The sequence below is a fragment of the Drosophila ananassae genome, chromosome 2R (assembly GCF_017639315.1).
Source record: "Drosophila ananassae strain 14024-0371.13 chromosome 2R, ASM1763931v2, whole genome shotgun sequence".
NCBI classification, from domain to species: domain Eukaryota; kingdom Metazoa; phylum Arthropoda; class Insecta; order Diptera; family Drosophilidae; genus Drosophila; species Drosophila ananassae.
Genome location: NC_057928.1, coordinates 8,655,961 through 8,681,784, shown reverse-complemented (window position 1 = coordinate 8,681,784; position 25,824 = coordinate 8,655,961). Strand labels below are relative to the sequence as shown.

Below are 25,824 nucleotides of genomic sequence, written 5' to 3'. Positions count from 1 at the left end.
GTAGAATCGATCTACGAATCGTTTAAGGTATTCCGCTCAAGAATCGGATATTTATTGCCAAAGATATAGTCTTCGAATTGGGCCATATATTGGCTCCAAACGTTTCTTAAATTTTTGAAAGAGGCCACCAGAGCATTTCACAAAAAATCTAAAAAATATTATGTTCTTAGATTTTGATGAAGATTAATGCAGAACCGATCTACAAATTCGAATCCATTTACGAATTGTTTAAGATATTCCGCTCAAGAATCGGATGTTTATCGCCAAAGATATAGTCTTCGAAGGGGACCATATAGGGGCTCCAAGCGTTTCTTAGATTTTTGAAGGGAGAAATTTGAGAAAAAATCGAAAAAATATTATGTTCTCAGATTTTGATGCAGAATCAAGAGAAATCGATCTACAAATCGTTTAAGGTATTCCGCTCACGAATCGGATGGAAATTGGCCAAGTTATAGCCATCTCTGGGGGCCATATTGCACTTCTCGGCATTCGTCACGATTATTGAAAGGGATCCCTCAGAAAATTTCACAAAATATCTACAAAATATTTTGTTCCTAGATTGTTTAAGGTATTCTGGAAGATACAGTCTTTTCTTTATCTTTAATACTCTGATCGGTTCTGGATTTCTCTCAGTGCACGTTAAGAATTTGTGACATTCCAAGGTCTCGAATTACGGCCATGGGAACAGAGCAGAAAGAGTTTGGATTGGTTTCGGCCTGGGCAGGGGCTTCCTCGCCCTCGTCGCCACATCGACTCCATTAGCGCTGATGTTAGGGGTCTCGGGGGAGCTATGGGGGATCCATGGGGAGGCAGTGGCATCAAAGGCCCCCATTGACGGAGCTGCCGAGTTGTTGTCATCATCTGTCCACGGGCGGCTCCTTTCAGTTCCTTTGAAGTTGGGGCTACAAAATTAATTGCATGCTACACAAATCCCTCCTTGGCCCATCTGGCAAGCTAAAACTAAAAACTCTAAATCAACAATCATCATAACTATAACTTTGTACACGGAGGCCGAACAGACAGGACGATGGGGGGGCAGCCCGTGGGGTGTGCGAGTGTGTGTGCTGTCAACATGTTGCCAGTTGCTTTTCCCGCTGCATTTTCCGCCCCCTCAGTATTTTCAACACTTTTGTTGTGAACACACTTGACTTTTGCCATGGAAAGTCCCATGCAATACACTTGGAAAAGAGTATTCATATTTTTAACCAAAAGTTTAATATTTTCAACTTGACGTACAGATCTGAACTGTATGATTTATAATATTCTTGATTAAAATCTAATTAATATGCCAAAATGCATTCAATATTTTTCTTCCAGTGCTCTGACAAAAACGAACATATGCCACGCCCCCAGAACTCCCTCTCCCCGCATGCAGTTTCCGGCTTTTGTGTACATTTTGCACTCCGTTTCAATTTAATTACTTTGGAGTTACGCAACCGGGAGAGGACAAAGTTTCCAGGATGTAAATGGAGCAGTAGCCCGATGATTTAGATGTCCCCATATTCCACCGATGCACTCTTCAATCCCTGATTTATAATTTACAAATTAAATTAAATGTGAGGAATATGTGAGGAGGCAATGGATATCTCAAAGGATATGCGAAACCGAAGAGGCAACTCCTCGAAACTGACTCGTTTGTGAACAGATTTACATTTATTGATTGGAGGAGGAAGGATGGGAGTTTTTCAGAATTCTGGTTTTTGCTGCTTGAAAATATATTCTTTATTTTTGGTCCTTTTTGGATGACACACAAAAAATAACAACACAATTTGCATAAACGTCAACAGGAGCGGCAGAAAAAGGAAACAAAATGTGGCAGCTGTTGCAGTGGCAAGTAAAAACAACAGCAGAATAAGTAAGCAGGGCCCGTGGGCTGTATAAATTGGAGGGGGAATTTTAAGGGTCCTGATTTCGGATTTCAGAGATCCTGCTGACGGCTTTATGAGTTCAATCAATGTCCATTAAAGACAGAAATCTAAAGGTAGGATTATCAGGATATATGCCTATTTTTTATTGCTTTAACTTTAAAACATTCTAAGTACTAAACTAAAAGTTTAAATTTGAATAAATTATTTAATTAATGCTTTAGCTTTGTGCTAGTTGCTAGGCAAGTTGCTTTATTTATATTTATTAGTCCCTCGTCCTTTTGCAACTTGCATGTTTTGTAGATTTGAAAAGTTTCCCAACAAGTCTCCTTATGTCCTTTATTTGACTAGCAAAAGTCCAATTCTGTTGACCAAAAACAGTCCTTTCCATGGTCCAACACTTGAGTATTTTTCGGGCACAACTTTATTGCGGTTGTCATAGTTATGACGGTCGCTGTTGTTTTTGTTGCCAACTTTAAAATGCATTCGAATTTCGAACACGGCTAAAAGTTGTTCATGTGTTTGCCACCAGGGACATAGAACAGAGGACGAAGGACGTAGGAAGCAGGACGTTGGGCGGGACAGGAAATGTATCCCATAAGGAGTGGACCAGAAACCGAGTACAGCGGAAGGCATTTCCTGTGTATGTCGGAGTGAGTCTCTGTCTGTGTGGGTGTGCCTTTTGCATCGGTCCTCATACTGTCCTGGCTCTGTCCCCGGCCCTGTCCTTCTTCCACTTCCTCTTCTCCTCGCACTGCCACTGCTAGATGCAGATAAGAGGCATATACGCTTGTCAAGATTTGCTTTGATGTCTTTTTCATGTGCCCGACTTGGGTGCGCCCGGCTCCATGTCCAATGCTCCATCTATGCACTGGAAAAAATAAAGATATTGTGATATGAAGTCTATAATAGGAATGGGTATTTATTGTGGCACTTCATTTCAGGACACAAAAATATTTCTTTAAGCGTTACTTAAGGTTTGTGCTTTAATAAATTTAACATCAAATATTATAATTCTTTTTAAAAATAATCATCAACTTAAGTATCTCAAAATATTATTATAAAATTAAAAATAGAATCATTACTTTTTTCACAGAATATGGTACTAGTTATTCAACTACTATTTTTACTACTACTACTATTACTACTACTACTAATACTACTTTTACTATTACTTTTACTACTAATTTTAGTAGCCTAAAATTCCAATTCTCATAAAACACAGTTTTAGAATACATAAAAAAATGGCCAGATTTTCTATATAAAAAATAAAATAAACAGGCAATAATTATTTTTTTTTTTGTTGACTTTATTTCTCGCAGTGCTGGCTCAGCTCTTATGCCTTTATTCTCTGTGTGTGGGTTGACAACAATTAAAAAGTGACGGGCAAAACAAATCGCCGGGACGATGATGGGGCTACGGTGTCCGGGTGTCGGGGTGCCGGGTCGGTGACGGGATCGGGACAGCAGGTCTACCAACTTAAGTAGCAGCAAATATACAAAAAGCAAAAATCTCTTTTAGAAGCATTTCAATTGCCTTTTGTTTATGCGAGAGATTTGAGACCCGACCGCCCGCCACCACCCACTCCTCGTCCACTAATTTGCTTTGAAGTCAAGGCATTTGCAGGGTGTAAGTATGGGTGTGTGTTTTATTTTTGGTAGCGTAGAAATTTTATTGGCAAAAAGGGTTGGGAAGGCGCTTTGAAGTTCAAGTGTAGGCGCAGCAGCAGCGGCTCGTCTCGGCCCCATTGATATATTTATTTTCTACACACAATAATTTGCCTTTGTTGTTCCGGGGCGGCAAGCGGAAGGTGGCAGGCGGCGTGAGACGGGCGGCGGTCGGCAGTCGGCGGGCGTCACAAATTGAAATATCGCATCAATTTGCCATGCCGCCGTAGCGCTTTGTAATAAAAGTAAATAATAATTTAATAAAAAGGCAGCAAAAACAACCGCAACTACAAAACAAAAAGCCACACACAGAATGGGGGGAAAAAACAGCGCCGAAACCAAAACCGAAATCGACAAACGAAAAGCAAAAAATCGAGTGAGCAAATTCAACCATTAAATGCTGACGGCAAAGAACAAAGTAAAGGCAACAGACCGGCAAAAAGCCGACAACAGCTGGGCCCAGAAACACACACAAAAAAACAATAAAAACATTCAACAAGAAGGGAGGTATTTCTGCGCGGCGGGGTGGTTGGTGCAGCCGCGCATGCGCATTGCGCACCACCGTACCACCGTACCACAGCGTCACTACTGCCGCCACCCACCGAATCGATGTGTGTGGTGCTGTGTGGCGGCGGTGCTGTGTCCAAGATGACGATACCGCTTTCAAGCCGCCGATGCCAACCGCTTCAAATTGATTTGAACGAGCGCAAGAGCTTTCGGACAAGTTGATAAGAGCGGCAAGCCGCCACCACCGATTTGCCGTAAATGTTGAGTTTTATCTTCAATACTCTTGACGGGTTGAGGTATTACCAACAAACTGGCTCTTTTGGCAGAACATTTGGAGAATAATACAGTTTAAGGAAAAACTTACTTTGGGGAAATGAGTATCTCATTATCCTTTTTAAAATTTTTGTAGCATATCTTTAGGGGGTGCCGTTTCATAGTTTTTATAAGAAATAGCTGAAAATACATAATCTTTAAGAAACTTTCATTAAACTTATAATAATAACATAATGATTCTTAAAGATTTGAATTTTAGAAAATTCTGTTAAGCTTATACTATTCTTTTACTTATTACCACAAACTATTTTCTCACAAGCTTTATATCCATCCACTATCCACTATACGATACTAATTCACAATTTTAATTCAGAAAAGAAAGAGTACTCCCCACTATCGGCCTAAATAGTTTTGGCCATGGTTTTATCTCATTTTTTTCGCACGGGTGGCTTTCGACATGGACGTGGATGTGGATGTGGCCGAGCTGTCCGGAGAGCTTCGACTTGGAGCTGAAATGTCGGCGCAACTTCAAAAGGTGTGCCAGTGCTGGGGTGTGTATGGTTGTGTGTGTGTGGTTGCCGCCTGCGGGCCATGCTCAAATGAGCATTCATACCAAGGGGGAGTGGCAGGGTTGGGGGGTAGGTGGAGGATCGGGTCAGCCTGTCTGTCCAGCTAATCAAGCATCAACTTCATCATCATCATCATCATCGTCGTCTTCATGGTTGCGCTTGCGGATGCAGCGTGAACAGTTAGTTATATGGCAAATGCATGTGTAATCGCAGGGAAACGGGCGGCAAGACTTTGATAAATTCGAGATAAATATAGAAATTTCCAAGTTAATTAGAGGTTAGACAAAGGATGCCCAGAGGGAGGGGGATTACTGTATGATGATCCATATAATTATACAATTTAAGAAAATGTACATTATTATGGGAAAATGTTTTTGGGTAGTATATAATTTTAAAAGCTTTCGTTTATCTTATTTAGATTTTTTTAAAAATGTATCTCTTTCAATATTAACACCTATGTATCCACTACGCATGCGTGAGTCCTTTTTCCAAGCTTGGTGCGACCAACGTGGCGTATGAGTTATGGCAATCAAATGGGCACACGTGTGGCCGCCATCCCAGTGGCCAGTAAATCAAACTTTTTGGCATGGCGTGTAAACAATGTTATAAATCAGAAAACCGCAAGGCACCCACCATATTGTCCAGGAGGGAAACCGACAATCTGCAGACTGTCTGCGGACCAAAGACAGACTGTGCCACAGAGTGAGGCACAAGGCGCCCACGCCGAAGCCGGAATGCAATGCGCCAGGATGCAAGTGACGCATAAAGCCATTAACATATGAATTTTGGGGTAGATTGTGGTGCTGGTTGGTAGTGTGTGGTGGTGCGTGTCTAAGATTTACAGCTCTAAGTGCATAATTGCATTTGGAGCAGCCGAATCAACATGGGAATTTAATTAAAACTAAACAGGGAGAGAGCTTCATATTTTCATTTGATTAAGACTAACTAAAATGAGATTTTTGGAAAATTATGTTACGGTTTATTTGAGAATTTCAGAAAGATTTATTTATTTTTATTATATAAATTTGATTAATAAACTGAATGCAAAGGAGAACAAAATTCTATAATGCCTTGGCTCTTGAAATCAATTAAAACTTCCATACACAATTATAAACATGTTCTCAATTTATTTTTTATTGAAATGAAAAACATGTTGAAATGGAAATCTTGAGAGCAATATATTTGAAAAGCTTCAGAAAATTGATTCGAGCACTCAAGGCCCTAAGATACAAATGGATGCGATGGTGGACGGAGCTCGGGATGGATCTACGTCTGGAAATGGAATCGGGGCTCTTGTCCCGGACCCGAGTGTGAGTTATTTTTCGCTGAGTGATGTGCGCATGGATAATGAAGCAATGACGGCATGAATGACTGAATGAGGCGGCAACCTCCCTCAAAGGGGCAGCCGCCGATGCACGACTCCCAGACAGACGGACACACGGACAGACGGACAGTCAGCCTGCCAGACAGCCAGTGAGTTGAGCTCCGTTCGCGGCTTGAGCGTTTAATTAAAAGGCAACAAAAAAAAAAAAAAGAGGGAGAGGAAAAAAAATGCCGAAATAAAGGAAAAAATATATAAAGAAAAAAGGCGGCAACTGAGGCGTCGGCCAGCAGTTGATCATTATCAGATACGGCAGCGTAGATAATGCAAGATACAAGTTTCAGACTTGTAGACCCACGGGGGGACGACACTAGATGCCTGGGCACTTTAAAAAATGATTTTTATTTTTCGCCTGGCCCCCCTAAACATGAAAAAAAAAATCTGAACTCCCCACCCTCAATAGCAGCCGCCGTCTGTAATTTACGAGTGGAGCGAAAAATAAATGGTAAATTGTATTTTCAACAAAAATGTGTGGAAAAATAATTGAAAATGCATAAATTAATTTTTCTGTGCTTGAGAGGTGGTGCCATCAAGATTTCTTGTGTGGTAATAATTGAGTTTTATTGGCTTGACTTTCAAAAAAATTATAAGAAACACAAATATGTATAATCACTTCTTAAAGTTACATTTTTAGGACTGTTATGGGAACTCAAAAAAGTTTTAAATTTTTCAAATATTTTCGAAATGAACTTCTGGGAAATGGCACTATAAACTCCAGATACTTGAGATGTTTCTGGATGCTACAAAGATGCAGTCTTTGATCATTCTCCCTCGAATAGATTCCGTAGAGTCCCGAAACTCCCGCCTCCCCACACTTAATTCGGTTTTATAGTCTTCCATTTAATCTATCGCTTCCCATCATGTTTTTGGCATCATTAATCTGGTTAATCTGGTAATATAACAGACCCAGTCTCTATATTTGATGGACATCGATGGATGGCGGAGTCTTGTAAATGTAAAATCGTAAAAAAAAAGGCGGACAGGCAAAAAGCGCCGAAAAAATGGTCATAAAAATGCTTGATTGAAATGGCTTCATTTTGTAGACAAAAAATTTGTTGCCTTTTGGATAGACTTTTAATGATTTCGGCCTAATAAGCAACAATTGGTTGTACGTCCCCCTTGCCGGTGCTTTTCCAATCAATGCCCAGTTTCAATTTCCGCTTTGGGGCAACGTACATTCAAAATTTTTCCTTCATTTCGAATGCACTTTTTTCTGATGGTTGGTGGATGGTGGGCCCCGGCTCGCGTTTATCAAAATTAATTGGAAATTTTCGTCGTTTTTTTAACGACTTCTGGGTAAAAGTCATTTGAGGGACTTCAAACGGCCTGGTGCACATGTTACGAAGGGCCCGAAGATCTCTCTGGGCCTGCCTGTCAGTTTTACGGCCTTACAATATAATTTCCTGTCAGTCGTTGGGGAATGCCAAAAACTACAATTCATAATTGCTTTGGAAATTTGTTTATAAACGCGTCGCACTCCTCCCAATCATCTCTCTTTCATTATCAACCCACATATAATACATACATACATATTTACCGTCATCGAGGGACAACTTCATTTGAATTTTACGACAAACATATAAAGTATAAATATTTATGGCCAGCACTTACAACAAACTTAATTTATTTAATAGTTTCACGATGTACATGGCCCGGCCCGCCCCATACATAAATATATGATTTCTATTCGATTTCATACAATTTTACGACTTCCAAAAATATTATTTGGAAACTCTTCGCCCAGTCGATCACTGAAAAATAAATATAGATATTTTTTAATGAGTTTTACGAGCAATCCAGCGATGATTTTTTTTTGTGTGACGCAAGTTGGAAATGTATCTACGTATCTAATTTATGTTCGCCTCATAATTTTCAGAAAATATTTGGGAAATTGGGAACATCGACTCAGCGCCCCCGAATGTTGTTGAAGGTTTAATGGAATCCGAAAAAGAAAAATAATCAGTGGATGTGTATTGCTCCTAAATTATATTACCATTATTTGGGGGCTTCTTCTAGGAATTTAAATAAGTAAAGGGCGGGAAATGATTATTTTAGAGTCTGTTTTGAAAATAAATACGTATAAAATGTATGTACATTTTAGGAAGTTTAATTAGAGGAGTCAATGAAAATTCTTAGGTGTTTAATGGAAAACTAAATACTGGAATTCATGTGAAAATATCATCAAAGTTTTTCCCATTATTATTTTGACTTAAAGCTGTATATTTCCCATTAATCTCATTCCAGACAAGGCAATTAGGCTTATCTCCTGCAGCCAAAATGCCTTTACCCTAATCAACTCCCTAATACACATAAACTCATCTAACCCTTCAAAAACTCATCAGCATTGCCAATATGTGTGCGAATATGGGGCTTTTTCGAGAGATGAGGGCCGAACGAAGGGGAAAATGGCACTGAGCGAATCGAATACAGCTTCCCTGTCAATTACAGCGACAGTTGCCATGGCCATCACTCAGTCATCGTTATAGGGGCAAATGTCAGAGAGGCCCTTTAGACCCCTAGCCAGCCTCCCATATCCCGGCCAGTGGCCACATATGACCGACAGCCTCCCTTCCACGCCCGCCGAAACCGAAAAACCCAAAGGCCAGACATGGCCCACTCGTTTTTGGTAATTACATTTGCAGTCAGAGTGAAAATGCTGACACACACAGACTGACTTTTGTCAAACATAAAGCTGCAAAATGGTGTACGAATTTCGGCAGGACACAGTGCACTGGATGATGCGAAATCGGAGAAAACATAAATCAATATCGGACAGTTCCCTGACATCAATCAGAGGGGCCCGCATCGGAAGGGAATACTATATTATAGAATCCGAACAGGAGACACACAACCCCATGAAATTAAGACGACGGGATCAATGGATGACGAAGGCAGAACAAAAGATATCCCGAAGAAGAGACTACGGGGAAGAATCCCAAAACGAATCGAGACGAAACCCTTCTGGTTCTCTTAGAAGGAGGTACCCTTTGCCGCCTTTGTGGATGCCCCCGGATTCCTTTGGTCCCCTCTGATCGCGTGTTCTCCTTCAATTACAGCGCCATTATACCGAAAGCCGAAAACGTTTTACGGTGCGAAAGCCGGAGGACCCCCGAGGGCATGTTTAACCCATTGGGTTCTACTGGAATTAATAAACATATGATTGGGAAAATTATTAATGATCGATTGCTATTAATACTGTAGGTTTCAAAGATTTTAAAATATTTTAATTTATAAAAATATTTTTAATGGTAATTTCTAAAGAGTATAATAATAAATTTGTATTTAAATCTTTAGTCATCTTCTTATATTATAAAAATATTAACCTAAAACAAGTCTTAATTGGTAAGAAATTAGCTTGAAATTATACCAGGACTTAGTGGAAATAAATAATAAAAAACCTTAGCCACTTTAGAACCCAATGGGTTAAAGCCAAGCCGATCTTGCTCCGCGGGCTTCCTCCACTTGCTTTGTGATCGCCGCAGAAAGAAAGAGCTTTGTGTTTCTCGTCTTTATTTTATAATTTTTTTTTCGCTTTTGCCTGCCTGCTCTCTGCAGCGTAATTCAGGATTCTCCTTGCTCTGTTATTATCGGCGGGTTTTGAGTTTGGGTTTGGGGTTACTTTATTATTTTTTTTTTTTGGTTGCTGGTAGGTAATTGCCCTGATGTTCAAGCTCAGCAGGCGGCTTCTTCGAAGCAAAAAAAAAAAAAGAGGTCGTGGAAGGAGGCAGCAGTCGAGCTCAAATTTAAAAACAATCAAAATTTTTTTCAGCCGCCACTATGCATAGAGCCAAATTAAAACCAGGTATTATCCATACATGTGTATAATCAAAAATCGTTGGATGGAAGCCGAGCACCGACCGAATCGAAAGAAACAGGTAACGTGTCGGGGCAGAAAAGAAAGCTTCGATTCCATTTTGAGGCGTGGCAGTTGCAACAATTGAAGATGTTGCACAAATAATTGCTTTTGTATTTTTGAAAAGTTCGATACCATCAGATTCGTAGTTTATGGTTTTTATTTCATGTAGGATCAAATTATATGACTTATTTTGATGTTAGTCAATAAACTTAGAGTAATAAACGTATAAATTTTACTATCCTAGACGAAAGCAATTTAAAATTTTATATCTTCGAAAGTGTGTTTAAAAAATTTCTTAAAAAATCCCTAATTATTCATCATAGATGGCCACTATTTTATAGAAATTTTGAATGATTTAAAATGTGTTAAACAGTTTTCAAAATTTCAACAGTTATTAATAGCTTATTGAAATTTTGAAGGATATGGTCAGGGAAATAATTGCCACAGCCCCAAAGAGGGGCTGTTTACTCTCTCTTAAGTAAACAAATGTTATTTTATCCCAAATAAAGGATAAATTCATTCTTCAAAAATATAGCAAAATATGTTAACATTTTGAAGCAATATAAAATATATTTTAATTTATTTAATTTTAAGTTATTGATAAATAAATCAAAACAATAAAAAACGTTGAAAATTAAATACTTAAAAAAAATGTACTACCATGAGCAGGCATATATTTTTTAAAAAATTTAAAATTTTAAATAAGTAGTTTTTTAAAAACCAACTAACTGCATTTTCGAAATTGGAGAACAACAGTGTAAGTTCGAAAGAGAGCCACCTAACAGCGAATCCGCGAGATTAACAGTGGCAGAGAGCAACCGAGAGACCATTAACAGGGCCAGAGAGCAAAGTATCTCAAAAACACCCACTGTAGTTTATCGAACAGTTTGTTTTTGTTTTCGTATCTCGTGGATTTCAGTTGTGGCTCTCTGTTTGAGTGTTTTCGAGTGAGGCGAGTAAGGTTTGGGCGACTCCGTGGCTTTCAGTTTGTTTTCGTTCATCTTGGCAGAAGGACGTGAGTCGCGCGTGTGCTTCGAGTTTCGAGATACATCGAAAGATATCTAGAAGATACGCGTACTTTGGTTTTCCCCCAAAACAACAACTTGACCGACCAAGTGACCAAGTGAAGTTTCGTACAAAACAAATAATATTTATTTCAAGCAAATTGAATAAATGAAAATCTGCAAGATACGCAAAAGTGAAAAAATCAAGTGTGAAAAGCCAAAACCGCCCCCACAACAATAACAAAAACAGCCGGCCGCCACCCTCCGAAAAATTGACGTCGCCGCCTTAGTCTCAGTCTCAGTCGCAGTCGCAGTCGCAGTCACAGTCGACGTCGCAGTCGCGTCTCGCAATCGTTTGGAAATAAATCGTGTTTCGCCTTTTTGCAATTGTTGTTTTTGTACTGCGAGTATAGTACCCAGTGTGTGTGTGTTGTTGTTGTTACATTTTGTTGTTTATACGCCAAGTTATTTACGTCGCCGTTTGCCCCTGTGTCGTGCAACAACAATAATAACAACAACAATAAGAGAAACAACAATAACATCAGCGAAAAACAAATCGAGTCGGCAAAAATGTTTTACAATTAAAATTACGCGCGCAGCGGGCACAAAAGTATCTGCAAGATACATATCCACACACCTCGAATAATACGTATACGTATAGATCAAATACACCAGCGCAATATGCGCAAATTAAACTAAAATGCAGCACATCAGAGCTGTAAAAACTTTTACGACCTCCCCCCGACCACCAACCTGCGACGTCGTCGTCGGTAACTCTGCTCTGCTCAGCTCAGCTCTGCCGCCACCACCACCCGCACAGTCGAAAATAATACCAGATACAAATTAAGGTCGCCCAGCGGCAGCGCATAAACACGGTAGAAGTTTTCTACCTGAGAGTATATTAGTCTCCAGGTCCTTAGATCTTTACACAAAAGGATATCCAGCCGGAGAAAGAGTGAGGACAGTGGTGTGGAAGGACGGACGTGTGGAAGCGAGACGCACAAACCAACACACACTCACCCAACCCAACACACAAAGGCCGTAAAACATTTTGGACTGTGCTTGGTGCAGGTCCTCTCCTCCATCCTCCATCCGCCACCTCGCAGGACTCGTAAATTTCCAACCCAACCAACCACCCACCCAAAATCCAAAAACACCAACAGAAGGAAGAAACAGCCGAAAAATTCAAGAAATCACCAAGTAACTGCATTCACTGCCAGTCCTCCCGGACATACCAACAAATATATATAGAAATATATACATATATATATATTCTGGCAGAGATGGCGGGCAACATTGTCAAATGGTGGAAGCATAAAATTCTCGGCGGCTACAAACAATTCTCAGGTAAGCGAAAGCCAAGCGTTCTCAACTTGTTTAGTGAATTTCCAGATAGTTGGCAGCAGATATAGGAAAGATGGATGTTAATGCTCCCTGGGAGTGCCAAAGTTGCTTGAATGGAGTGGCCAAGGGAGAGATGATAGCATTCAAGGAAACAATTTGTTTCAAAAGATACCCAACTAAATTAAATACTTTGTACAATAGAGTGGAAAATCTCTTAAATATGAGGTATTAATTGCAAGGTGATGGTGAGATATGGTTCGTAGTTTGCAAGGATTTGTGTTGAAAGAGGGTTTGTCTTAAAGAAGACTTTGCTGTTGTATATATTATAGCTCAAAGGTTGAAATAAATTAGAAATACAATAGCAAAAGAAAAATAATCACCAATAATTATTTACCCATTATCCGTAAATCGTATTGAATGCCAAGTTAATCCCCAAAGGTTTTCCTATTTCATTTTCGAGCTGCCGCTTATCAGAGACCTTTGCCCCATTACCATACGACTATCTGGATTGAGGATCTAAAATATTACCTTTTTTTTTTTAAACAATTGCTCAGCCACTCGCACACACGCTCGTACTCTCAGATCTATCTATTCGGAGTTCATTCAGTCAAGGGCTTCTCCCACATCCTTTTCCAATAATTACACCGAACAAGAAGTTAAAAAAAAAATAAAATAAAATGTAGGCAATCCCCCGGCTGCATTTTTATCTAGAAGATACACACAGCCGTTTGTATCTTTCGGTCGCTTGTGGTCTTTGTGGAGGAAGCGGCAGGAGAAGGTTCGAATCGGTTCGGTTTTGTGGGGAAGTGGCAGGGAAAACGACACACAAAAATAGAACAGGCCGATAGAAAATCGGGCATAGAATAGAAAAAAATAACAACTACAGAACATCAAAAGAAAAACGACCCATGGAAAATAAATAGAATTTTTTGGAAACAGATCGAAGCGAAATATAGTCGTGATCAATAGAACGAGCGATCGCCTCCTGCTGATGATGCACAGAAAGAAATGACGAGTCCTTGTGAGGTTTCCAGATTCTCCAAAATATTTGAGTAACAAAAAAATGATATCTGGTCCTCAGAAATCATAAAAACCTCTTCCGATTTCCAAGCATTTCTTCAAAATTATACATAACTTAGGAATTGAAAGATACAAAGAAGCCAAAAAGTATCTTTCGATCGTTTTTTTCTGGCAAACGAGCGACATTGATGTCCGAATCGTTGAAGGAACATCAATCAATCAATGTTCCTCTGGGTTTCTGTCCACAAATTCATCAGAATTGTTCTCCTTCCTTTCGATTTTATTTATTATTATTATAATTTCAAAAAAAAAAAACAAGAAAAAAGACAAGAAAGAAAGAGAGATTTTCTTGCGGGCTGGCAATTGGTCTGCGCCAATTAAATGCCAGGGCAACACTTTGAACCCTTTCCAGGACAACAAGACCCGTACACTAATTGCTGGCAGATGCAGGGGGAATTCAAAGGAAACCTCCAAAGGCACACCGAAGTATGCAACTTCAAAGAAAGCAGCCACAAAAATACTACACTCTACTGCCGCTTCGGCAACGGGGCACACACAGCGAGAGAAAATAAAAGAAACAAAAAAATAAAAATAAAAAAAAAATAAGAAGGAAAATAAAGCGAATTGAAATGCCGACGCCGTTTAAAAACAACGTACGAACATTTCTTACCTGTTGCAGGTAAAATCGAACCGAAGTCGATGCCACGACGGAGGTGGAGTTTGCTGCCCATTGCTGATGGAAGTACACCGAAAATAATTATGACACAGTTAATGAATAAAATTGGAGGATTTGAAGTAAAATTACTTAACAAATTAGTCGGGAGTGTGTCACAAAGGTGTATTTTTCCAAAAGTGTACTTAAAGGCTTTGGTCATTAGCTGTTTTCCATTGTTTTTTAATGTGTCGAGAGGAGCAGCTGCTACGAGGCCAAGACCGATACCGACTCATACACAAAAACCTTTTAAAACCCTCACGTTGATAAAACAACAACAACAACAATAGCAACAGCAACAATCGACAGCGGCAGCAAGTCGTCGAGCCGCCGCCGCAAGCAAAAATAATAATAACTGAGCGGCAGGCGGCAGAGTCGTTGCAACCTCTCCAACTCCAACTCCAACTCCGACTCCAAAAACCCCCAACCCCAACCAACATCTCCATGCCCATCCCCAGTCACAGCCACATTTCCAGCTGCCCCCAACTCCAAGTCGAACTCCACCGTCTCCATCTCGAAGATACATCCACCAGCAACCAGTTCCGCGGCCAGGCCAACTATGCCAAACATCTCAGCAGCGGCTACACAAAAGCGGTTTTAGAGACCAAACGACGATCGGCAGACGGACAGACGGACAAACGGACCGACAGACGGACAGACGGACGGACGGACAAACGAACGGCGATCCACCAAGCGAGCGTACGTTGTTTGTATCTTTGAGATACACACCGCACCGCAGTTGATGCTGCGGCCAAGCTGCGCTTTGCGCTTCGTTCAAAAGATGCGCTTTTCGCTTTGAGGCGCGGCATCTGAGGCCTTCGGTATTGCCACAGTGGTTCGGAAATGTGCCTTTGAATGGGGATTATCGGCGGTACTTAAGTGAGCCTATGCTCAGATACTTGTACTAGGTCTAGGTAGGGTCTTGTAACTGAGAGGTCGTTGAGGTTCGGGTTCGGAATTATAAAAGGGATTATAAATGATTTTCTGGGTAAAGGATTTTCTGGATTGTAAATCATAGATACGTATTTATGTATATTTTTAAAGTAGGGATCAAAATTTTATGAATATGTTTAAAAAATATGATAGGATATATACTATAGATATATGTACATATGTCTGTATAATCATTTTACTTCAAACAAGATTAGTTAGTTTTTGGTTTAAAAAATGAATTACTTTTAAAAGGTATAGTTTATAGTAATTAAATATTTAATAAAGTAATTATATAGTAGATTAATAATATTAAATTATTAGTTAGCTGGAACTACACTATATATTTTTTAAAATATTTTTTAAACCACAGTGACTTTTGCGGGTTTCACAACTTTTGCCTTGGCTTTTCTTCGATTCCGTGTGGTTTTTGTTGTTATTATTATGGCCTTAGCCGTAGTTGTTGTTGTTATTATTGTTGTTTGTTGTTGCTTTTGTTGTTTTGAATTACGGTAGAAGGCACAAGGCGAATCGCATTGCATCCATTGCCTTCATGACAGGCCGAAAAAAGCGAGGCTCAAAAGCCCAGGCTCACCAGGCTCTGAAGAGGGCCCCAACTACCAACTTTTTTTTTGGCTGATCCACACGCTAAATAGAGAGTGGTGGCCAGAGAAGGGGGCCTAAGAGGGAGCAATAGCCCGGTATAAGCAATTTTCGTAATATTAGCCAGGAAGTTGCCGCTCTGCCATCGCGGCGGCGACCCTATAAGGCGAGGTTCAGTTCAGCTCAGATCGTTGCGGATGGGATTGGTTTTTATTTTATTTTTTTCGTATACCATTTTTTTTTTGTTTGGTTTTTAAGTGAGCTTGGTGGACTGGTTTTTTTTCGGAGTCTGTGCCGCGTAAGAAACCGAACCGAAAAAAAAAAAACCAAAACAATGCTGCCGCCTTGTGCTAAAAGATAAAAAGCTGTTAGCTCGTAGCTTCTGCATTTCTACAGGCTTCCCGGGGGTTGGGGCTACTCCAAGATATATGTAATGACTTTTGAGGTTTTGTTTTGGTCAGTTGGGGCCTGTTGTTGTGGCTGCTGTGTGTGTGTGTGTTGATTTAGCAATTGGCTCTCGGGCCACTTCTTGGAATTATGCCGCACCAAGCTCAATGAGCAAATATTCACCCATTCGGTCCGTCAACTGGCCATTGCCTTTCTCCCCAAACAAGCCAGGCCTATAACTTCCAGCCTATATGTAAACTTTAAGCTTAAATATAATGACTATGAATTCAAGTGAAAAGGTTACAAAATGAGTTTACTACAGTTTTTAAGGGAATTATGTTACCTGCAATATTATCTAGTGGGATTTATGAAAGTTATCAACGTTCTAAGAGGTTCTAGTCAACTATCCTGTCAAGTAATTCTTTCAAACACCTTCGATTTAAAGCTCTAAAAAATATCATTTAAAAGTAATTTCTTTAAGCTTCTTTTGCTATTTAAAAAATTTAGACTTTGAAATGAAAAATAAAACACGATACCTAATTCTTTGGCAAATATTTATGGACACTTGGGTGCCAGTTTATTTCAATAACCCTGATGGAAGAACCGTGTTGGCTCTTCTTCTTTGCGAATTGTGGCCCAGCATGTGGGTATGGGTGTGTATCTGTGTCCCTCTAGGTGTATGGTGTGTGTGTGTGTGTTTGTGTGAGGGTGTCGGTACCTCTGACGTCTGATTGATAAGCGAACCCCCCGCCTTATCTTAATAATATTTAATGCACGGCAAGGCGAGCGTGGCGAGGCCGAAGCCGAAGCGAAAAATGTTGTCACCAAGGGGGAAAGGGGTTACTTCTGGGGCCCAAGGGGTCTCTTCAGTCAGTGAGTGGGGAGTGGTGGTGGTGGTGCGGGGGGTGTATAGTTTGTGTATAGTGAAAATGAAATTGAAAATAATACAAAACGCTTTGTCGGTCATTAGCTTTGAGTGGACGCCGCCGCCGCCACCGCCGTTCCGTTCCGTTCCGTTGCCGCTTATTATTATTTAATTTTTTTTTTTTTTTTGGGGATCGTCGCGTCATTTGTTCGCTTGGTTTGGGTTCGGTTTGGTTTTGATTATGTCAAAGCGAAAAAGCCGCCAAACATCAGTGGGCCATGGGCCCGCATGAGTGTGCCATGGGAGAGTGTGTGTGCTTTGGAGGAAAGCGGCCTGGGAAACTTTTGTTTTTGGGTTGGGTGGGGGCTACAGTCCAACTAGAGTGGAAACGGGGATTTTTTCTGCTAATATCAGATAAGGAAGTGATCTCTCAAATGGTTTCTGATCTGATAAATGATGGTGGTAATATCTATTCTATGATTTATATCTTTGATGAGATATGATATTAAAATACTATATCCTACAAACCTTAAATCCCTTATTTTCCAAAACTTTAACAAAGAGAACTATAAGCTTTTGGGGTATGATGAAACAAAAGGCGGCCAACAAATAGGAAAACCGGCAAAACCAAGCCAGCTGACAACAAAGCGAACTACGGCATACCCGTACTTTATATCTGATGGGTTTGTGTTTGAGTGTGAAACTGGGTGCTCATATGTGGTGTGTGTGGGTGGCTATTTGGGTGTCTGTGGTGTTATTTGTATGTGCGTGTCACAAACACACACACCCACACCCACCCAGACACTTTCCGCTTTTGAAGTGGCTTTTAATTGATAAAAAGCAAAAAAAAAAGTGAAAAAAGTTGGATAGAAGAGAATAAACCATAGAGAACAAAAACAACAACGGCATTACACATACGCCATGGTGGCTGTGCCGGAAAATTGAGAGCTGATAGCAACGGAAAAAGCGGAACGAGAACGACAACGACAACAGCAACGACATTGATATTAATTCCCACGCTGTTGATGGGAGAGTGCTCTACGCCATGGCAGGGATTTATTTTTTGGGGGTCCGAATTCCACATACCAAGCCCCAGCCCACTCCCCAGCTCCACTCCCCGGTGTCCACCTAGTTAAATGATAAAAACATGTTGCAGTCGACAGGAGGGAGGGAGCGAGTTGGGAGAACTGTGGGAGTTGCGGGCTGGATACTTTAAAATGCAAAAGCCCCGCAACAACAGAAGCTAAGTGCTTTTCGGAATGAGAATAGATAATGGATGGCTTGCAGCTCTGAGCGGGAGTGTGAAGGATTTCCTGTCATGCAGGAGAAGCGTGGCAAAACTGTTAAAAAGTTTTAAGCTTTCACACTTTAAGGGGAGTTATTACCTTTCAAAATAATGGATTTATTATACTACTAATTGAAATAAAAAGTCCTTCAAAACTCACCTATATAACCTTATTAATTCTCCCCCAATAATAAAATTTCTCACTTCAAAAGCCTGTCAAAGAAATGAAGTCTCCTTTGAACTTTAAATACAACAATTCATCTGCCAGCTTTCTCACACCAAATTACAAGAAAAAAAAAAAGAAAAATTTGAAAAACCATCATCACAGAGATGGCAGGAAAAAAAAAACTGAAACTGTTATGTTGCCGGCATTTGCCAATTTAGAGAAAAATTTCCAATTGTGATTATTGATTATTCATTTCCTTCTCGGGGCTCGGGTCTCGGGTCTCGGGGCTGTGGCGCACCTACACTTCGATTTGGGATTGCTTAACCCACTCCGGCCCCATGGTGGCTCGCCTCTTTTGGTTCGTGGGTTAAGTTGAGTCGTCTGTGGAGCCGACATCATCGTAATCATCGTCATCATCATTGAAATGGTAAATTGGACTGCAGAATATTCGTATTGGAATTGTTGGGATTGTATTGTAGTAGTTTCTGTGGTGTGGCACGGGGAGCTCTCCATTTCCTTTATTGTCCGGGATTGGATTGGGGTATGGGGTCTCATAACGGGTCGCTTGTTAACATGCTACATTAAATTTTTATCAAGAGCTATGTGGCAACAACATACATACATAGTGGCAGGCTATGTGTCTGCTCCACCCCTAGACCCCTAGACCGGCATAAATATCATAAATATCTAAAATAATGATGTTGTTTGCCGTTGTTGGTATTCTCGATTATTATGATTATTGTGGAATGGCTGCAATGTAGCATGATTAACACAATCCCGGTGGCAATCAACCCAAATAGAGCCTAAAAGCATTGAACTGAGCTTTCTTCTGCTCCAGCAGCACACTCCCTCCAACCACATACAGTACAAATAATCATAATAACAATGGACCCTCATTGCCTGGAAAGATTTTCGGTTTCAGCCAGTTCTGCTGCTGACCAACTTTGGGGAAAATGGAAAAAGCGGGGGAAAAAAATGAAGAGCTCGTCGTTGTTATTGTTGTTGCCGGTGTACTTTTGTGGGTGTGGTCAGAGTGGCATAAAAAAGCGTTAAATTACAGCATGAAAAATGCTCATAGCAAGTACTTAAAGTCCGTTAAAAAAATGAAGCCATAAGCCAAGAGAAAGAGACTATGGAATGCTTTCATTAACTCGCCTTAAAGTGGTGAAAATGGGGAAAGTCCCCATAATTTAAGAAATACCAAGCAATGCCTGTTATTTTACTAGAGTTTGGAGTTAATAAAATCGGTTGAAGATCTCGAATTCTATAGCCGAAACCTCCAGCCCCCAAGCCAATCATATATCAAAGCCATCCATTACCGCAAATAACCGAGGAATATCTATGGAAACCTCGTTAGGCCCGTAAATGTTGCTTTATAAATTATGTTTTATGATTTATATAATATTTATTGCACAAAAGAAAAACCATAACAATAAACATAATGACAACCCGTCGGACAAACAACAAACAAACAACATACACACATAATTTAATGTATTTACAAAGTTGAAGTTTTTCCGACAAAAAAATAAACGAAAAACGAAAAACTGACTGACGAAAAGTTTTAATCGCTTCGACTGGTCGGGAGGGAAAACTGAAAGCAAACTCCTATCCATTTTGGGGGCTTTATCATACATTCAACTCGCTATCGGCATTCGAACAACGTCATAAATTTGTAGCGCCAATTAATCACTTTGCCACAGCGTGTCAGCGGAGGATCCGAGGGCAAAGTTCTCGATTGACTGCATTGCAGTGCAGTGCACAGTCTATTGAATAATTGATGATGCATCTTGCAGATACATTAAAACACGAGCGCATGTAGAAATATGAAAAGCGGAATAATGTATAACGATATATGTATATCAGCCACATGTATACTATAAAATGCCAGCGAACTGTCAATTCCAATTTATTAAAGCAACTGTCAACCGTGTGGGAAAAAATTCAAGCAACAAGTTGAGAGATACAGATACAGTGCGGGCATACAGCTACAGATACGGGATATCAGGATGCGAAAAAGTCAGCACAAAAGTATCTAGGGTAATGAGCAGCGAAAAGAAGAAAGCGAGGGAATATTTCATAAAAAAAAGGGACTGCGTGCCGGTGAATTAATGAAGGGACGCCAGGACCCTCGCATCAAAGATGATAAAAAACTCTTATCAAACTCGGGAGCCCAACAATTTTTATTGCTTTGACAAATGCCAAGAGTTATATACTATAGTATATATTTGTACATCTTGTTTCATTTGGTTGTTGCTTTTTTCCCAAGAATTTTAAGTGTTATTTATGTTTGTACAGTTAATTTGCATCCCATTGATGTCGGACCCGGGACGGGACTATAAAGAAATGCGTATACAACCGGCCCTGAAAGGGTTGGGAGCAGTTCAAAGGGTCTCTTACAAAAGATATTTTATGCGTACATAATTAATACTTGGTGCGGGCGTTTTTCAGAGCCTCTAAGCGGAAATGCGGCCCTAAAAATTCCCTTGAAAATTCCAAAGTCCAGCAGCCCAGCATCCAGAATCGGACCTGAACCTCTCTCCTCCCTCGTCGTTTCCTACATTCCACTGGGCATTGTTCGACGTAAGCTGGCATTAAATTTTCATGCCTTAAACAGCGGCACGAAATAGGCTTAGGTTTCGGTTTTGGTTTTTGGTTTTGGCCACTATAACTCCTCGTTCTTCTTACTATACCTGCTACTTGTAGATCAGGAGGGTATATTGTTTTCCAAAGAAACCTTTTCCTCGAAATATATATTCTTGATTAGCAACAATGGTCTAGTTAATGTCTATGAGTCAGGGAAGCTAGAGAAACCTCTTGAGAGGTACCGGGTATCATATAGTCGTGCAACTTGACCATCTTCTTATTTTTCTGCTGGTGCTCCTGTGGCTTCTGCCACTGCTGCTCCTACTGGCTCGTTTCCATCATCCGACTCAGTCAGAGAGCCAGAGGAGTGTTTTTCACTTGAATTTTGTGTCGGCGGTCATATAATTAAGGTGCACACGGCAAAATATGAGTGCAGTGCAACACTTTGTGGCTGGGGCGCTGCAAAGATGGCAGGATGGGGCCAGAGGGACAGAGCCAAACAGAAAGGGAACCTGCAATTTGCCATGGCCCCGGACTCTTGGTCGCGAAATCCGAATCGCTGAAGTCACCACCCGGAGGAGTCGGAGGAGATCCAGAGAGTCTCGGCCTCAAACTTCCTCGATGCGACCACGAATGCTCATTAAAAAGCCACGTAAATGTGCAGTTCAAAAAAACCTTCAAAGAAGTTAAGCATCTTTTATAAAATTTTGAAATTATGAAGTTAATATTTCTCGCAGTGCAGGCATAAAACCTGACCAACAAATTGAAGCTGCTAGGTTAAAGGGGAGAGCCATGCCCCAAAAGTGCTACAGTTAATGGGCAGCAAACAGTCCTGGGTCCTCAACATCGTGTCTGTGTTAATTTGATATGCTGCGGGCCTGGCCAAGAAGGTAACGGAGTGCCCAGAGACCAGAACAGGAAGCGAAAAGAAGCCATCTGTCAGTTGGAGTTATTGCGAATGCCAACTAGATGCCATGCAACCTAATGAATGGGCCATAGAAAATTAATTTTAAAAAACTTTTCCAATTTTAAACAAAAATATGTGTATTTATATCAAGGTTCAGTAGCCTTAATGTGCAACTTTCTACTGTCGTCTGGTGTGTAATCGGATACGTGTTGTGGCCCTACACTTTTAATGAAATTTATTTAATTAGTTTTCATTGAAAGTTTTTCTGTTGCTTTGTTTTCATTGAGGTGTTGAGGGTATTGTGTGTCTGTTTTTGTGGATATATATAGTAAGTATACCCGACATTTCCGGCTACGCAATTACGACATTCGGTCGTAATAGTCGCAAAAAAATATTCCACGAATAAAAAGCAACCATAATTCACTTACGCAGGCGACTGGCAACAACAAGGTTTTGACGTTTATGAATTGATCATTATGCAAAATTATGATTTGTAGCGTTCGAATTACAAATTTGTTACATATTCTTTAGCCTCCCCCTGTTGTCCTCCTCCTCGTTTAACCCACTAGGGGTTCCTGCCTGCGAAATGTTGCGCCAATTTCAGCCAACCACAAATCATTTCATTTTTTTTTCGTTGGCGTATGGACTCTCTTATATACACATCTGGGTATGAACGGATCGGTTTATCTGGCCCCCATCGTGGGGCTGTGTGGTGTGTGTTATAAAAATTGACTTTTCGCAAAACGATAAACAAGAAATATGACTGAGGAGCCAAAAGGGAAACCGAGGGGAGCGAGGTGGTACGCATATTTACGCATAATTTGTGTGGCCCCCATTCCGATAATAAAAATAGGCTACCCGAGGATGCCAAAAATATGCATAAAAACATTGGAGAGTGAAAAAAAGTATCTGGGGGATCTGTGGAAATGCAGTAGTGCTCCTAGATGTGCTATAAAAAGATGAACGGGAAAAAGTCTGAACGCATAATGAATGAAAACAGGTGAAGAGAGTTTCTTTGGCGACAACCACAAATAGTTTTCTTATAAAGTCATCTCCTTTTTTAGTTTTTTTTTAATGGAAAACATTTGTAACCTTTTTTCGGGTATCTTTTAAATGTATCTGAGTGTTCCGACATTCTTTTGTCTCATATAGATGCCACCATTTGCATTCCAAGCAAACCTAACAAATACTTCCTCAATCCAAGAGATCTTCGTGAAATATTCGAGATAATCCACATCCATACATTAAGCGTCTGTATCTGAGATCTAGCGTATTTGAGCCACAAATATTTTGCCCCTTACTCATTCATTCAGAGAGTTTCGGGCAGCATTTTGCCTAATTATCCGCTTCAGAGGTTCCAGCAGAGCAGCAACACTCCGGAGTCCGGACCGACAAGGCCAAACCCTGGAGTTCCTGGAAAACCTGACACATTGTTAGCAGCTATAAAAACGTCAAGGAGATCCATGGGCTGGATAGGACAGGAGAGGATATACACGAGGACACATGGCGAGCACAATATTTTTAGGGATAGGGATTGAGGATTGAGGACTGAGGATTGGGATTGGGAATGGGATTTTTCGTGGCAAACAGAACAGCATGATGACACACAAGCAGCAAAAACACAGCAACAGCAACAGAAACAGAAACAAAACTACGATTGCGATTGCAGGCTAATGATGGGAGCGACGTGTGTGTCTTCTGGAGATTTCTTCGCATCCCACTCCAGTGCCAATTGATTTTAATTTCCATATGTGTGTGTCCCCAGGGAGATGGTGCACTGAAAGTAAAATATTTAGCTCTAGTCCTACAAGACATTAAATGCAGACATGCTGGTCTTTTAAATCTAAATGAAGATGAGAGTGACCTCTGTCTCCCTATATAGTATTATATTTTGAGAATAATAATCTCATTTTCTTCCAGTGTATAAATGAGTGTGTGTGGCGGTTGTTAAAACTTCCGCTGCAGCCTCTGTTGGAGAACAAACCACCGCATCCACAGCTGCTCCAAAAAGCGGCGCCGACGATTTCGTTCGACTCCTCTCTCCCCCCTTTGAACGGATCCTGCTTCTCCGCTTTCCCTGCCCCTACCCTCTCCATTCATGGGCCGCCATTAGCTCTGCTTCTATGCACTTCCGTTCCACGCACACTCACACACACACACAAAGTGATGGGCAGGTGTTGCCGTTATGCCGTCAGTTTGTGGTCTCCGAGTGCGGTTGCATCGGTTCCATCAGATCCATTTGGTTCCGAGGAACCGCTTTAGGTGTGGTTCCTCCGATAAAAACGAAGTAAAATTTCAATTCCAAGTGGAGAGGTCCGATTAAGCCGATTCCCCCTCTGTCATTAGAGGCTCGGAGCTCGAGGAGCGGGAAAAGGTTCTCCGAAGTGATTGTCTTTCATTTTTTTTTTCTTGAAAAGGCCTTATTGTGATTGATTGATTGATTGATGGGGCAACAGGCTGGAAGTGGAGTTGAGAGTGATTAAGAAAGAGATCATAGACACAAGACACAAAGGGGCATGTTCTGTGGCTATTGTTCCGAGTGATACAATGAATACACGTATCTATTGTAAAAGTGGATAGAAAAGAAAGGCTTTCCGTTGGTTTCTGGCCTCTATTAAGTGGCATAAATGAGGAATAGTGATTTGCAGCAGGAACGTTTAAAACTTATCCTTTAAGAAACTCCTTCTTAGCCCCTTTGTTTTGTTATCCCTTGACCTGATCTGAACTCTGAACAGAACAGAAACCAAATTTGCATATGCCTGAAACTCTTTGTTTGTCCTTTTTGAAAAACTATTCCCATATGGATTTGGGTTCACAGCTCCTGCCACATTTTTTGTTGTTCCTTCCTCCAACTGTCATTTACCACTTGCCGGGTGTCATTTGTAAAATTTATGACTTTCTGTCAATGAAATGCCACCCAAAGCGCTCTGTGCCATTGTTGACACCATACAGCCACGCAGATACAGATACAGATACAGATACAGATACAGATACAGAGATACAGATACAAGTGAAGAGTAAAGAATAGAAACGCAAAAAGAGCATAGACAATTGAGCGATGTTGTCGCATAGTTGCACATCTTTTAGCAGCCATTTTCAATTTCATTTGTGCCAAAATTTAAAATGCAAAACACAGGCGACTACATGGGGCTGCCACTTTGGGGGAGACTTTGACAAATGCCCCTGCCCCGGCACTTGGCCTAGGTGCTAATGGTTCGCCGGTGGTCTTGGACAGCGGACTTTGGCTTATTGAAATTGATGAGCGGCCAAGTACGTGGCAGCTTAGCTTAAATCCAACCCTGGCCCGTTGCCCCTTGCCACTGCCCCCTGTCCTCCCGTGAAAAACAAAAAAGACCTACAACCCCATCCCCAACGAAACGACGACCCTGGGCCTATAAGCGCAACTTAGTCTGACTTTGACATTGATTGATTGCTCCGACAGTGTAATTTATATGATTGTATTAGGAGAGTACAAGGGGTCTTCACCATCACCACCGACCAACCACCTCACCCCCTCGCAGCTTTTCGTTATTAATAGTTGCCGCCGCCTCTGGTTGTTATTTCAACAGCAAACTCAACTGAAAATTATTTTCGTTTATAAAATATGCGCCCGGGCAATTCATTTTTAATGGTTTCGCCATGCAGTTTAGCGCTCGAGAGGGGCATCCTCAATTTAACCACCTAGATCCCCGGATCCAGTCCCAAATCCGCCCGGAGTGTGGGCGATTTAGGGCGAGAACTGCTGAAAAATTGATGAAAAGTTTTTTTGGGGGCTACCCAGGGTTACCCAGGAATACTCTATGTGATGGATGGCCTTTGGAATAATTGGGGGTATTAGTGGAAATTTTATTAGAAGAGCTTAGATTAGGAGGTTTATGTAGAGAGTGTTGGGGTAAA

At 40.8% G+C, this 25,824-nt stretch overlaps 1 protein-coding gene across 2 annotated transcripts in view; it reads left to right on the top strand.

Annotated features, from left to right (window-relative positions):
* The first annotated feature begins 11,007 nt into the window (after positions 1–11,007).
* LOC6493655 (protein naked cuticle) overlaps positions 11,008–25,824 on the top strand; it is a 40,387-nt gene continuing 25,570 nt past the window's right edge. Inside the window, exon 1 of one of the 2 annotated variants that reach the window (XM_014908995.3) lies at positions 11,008–12,469. In XM_014908995.3, coding sequence (XP_014764481.1) covers positions 12,406–12,469 — 64 coding nt within the window. In that variant the 5' untranslated portion in view covers positions 11,008–12,405. The remainder of the gene's footprint in view (positions 12,470–25,824) is intronic. The other variant, XM_001958134.4, reaches the window with a different exon arrangement.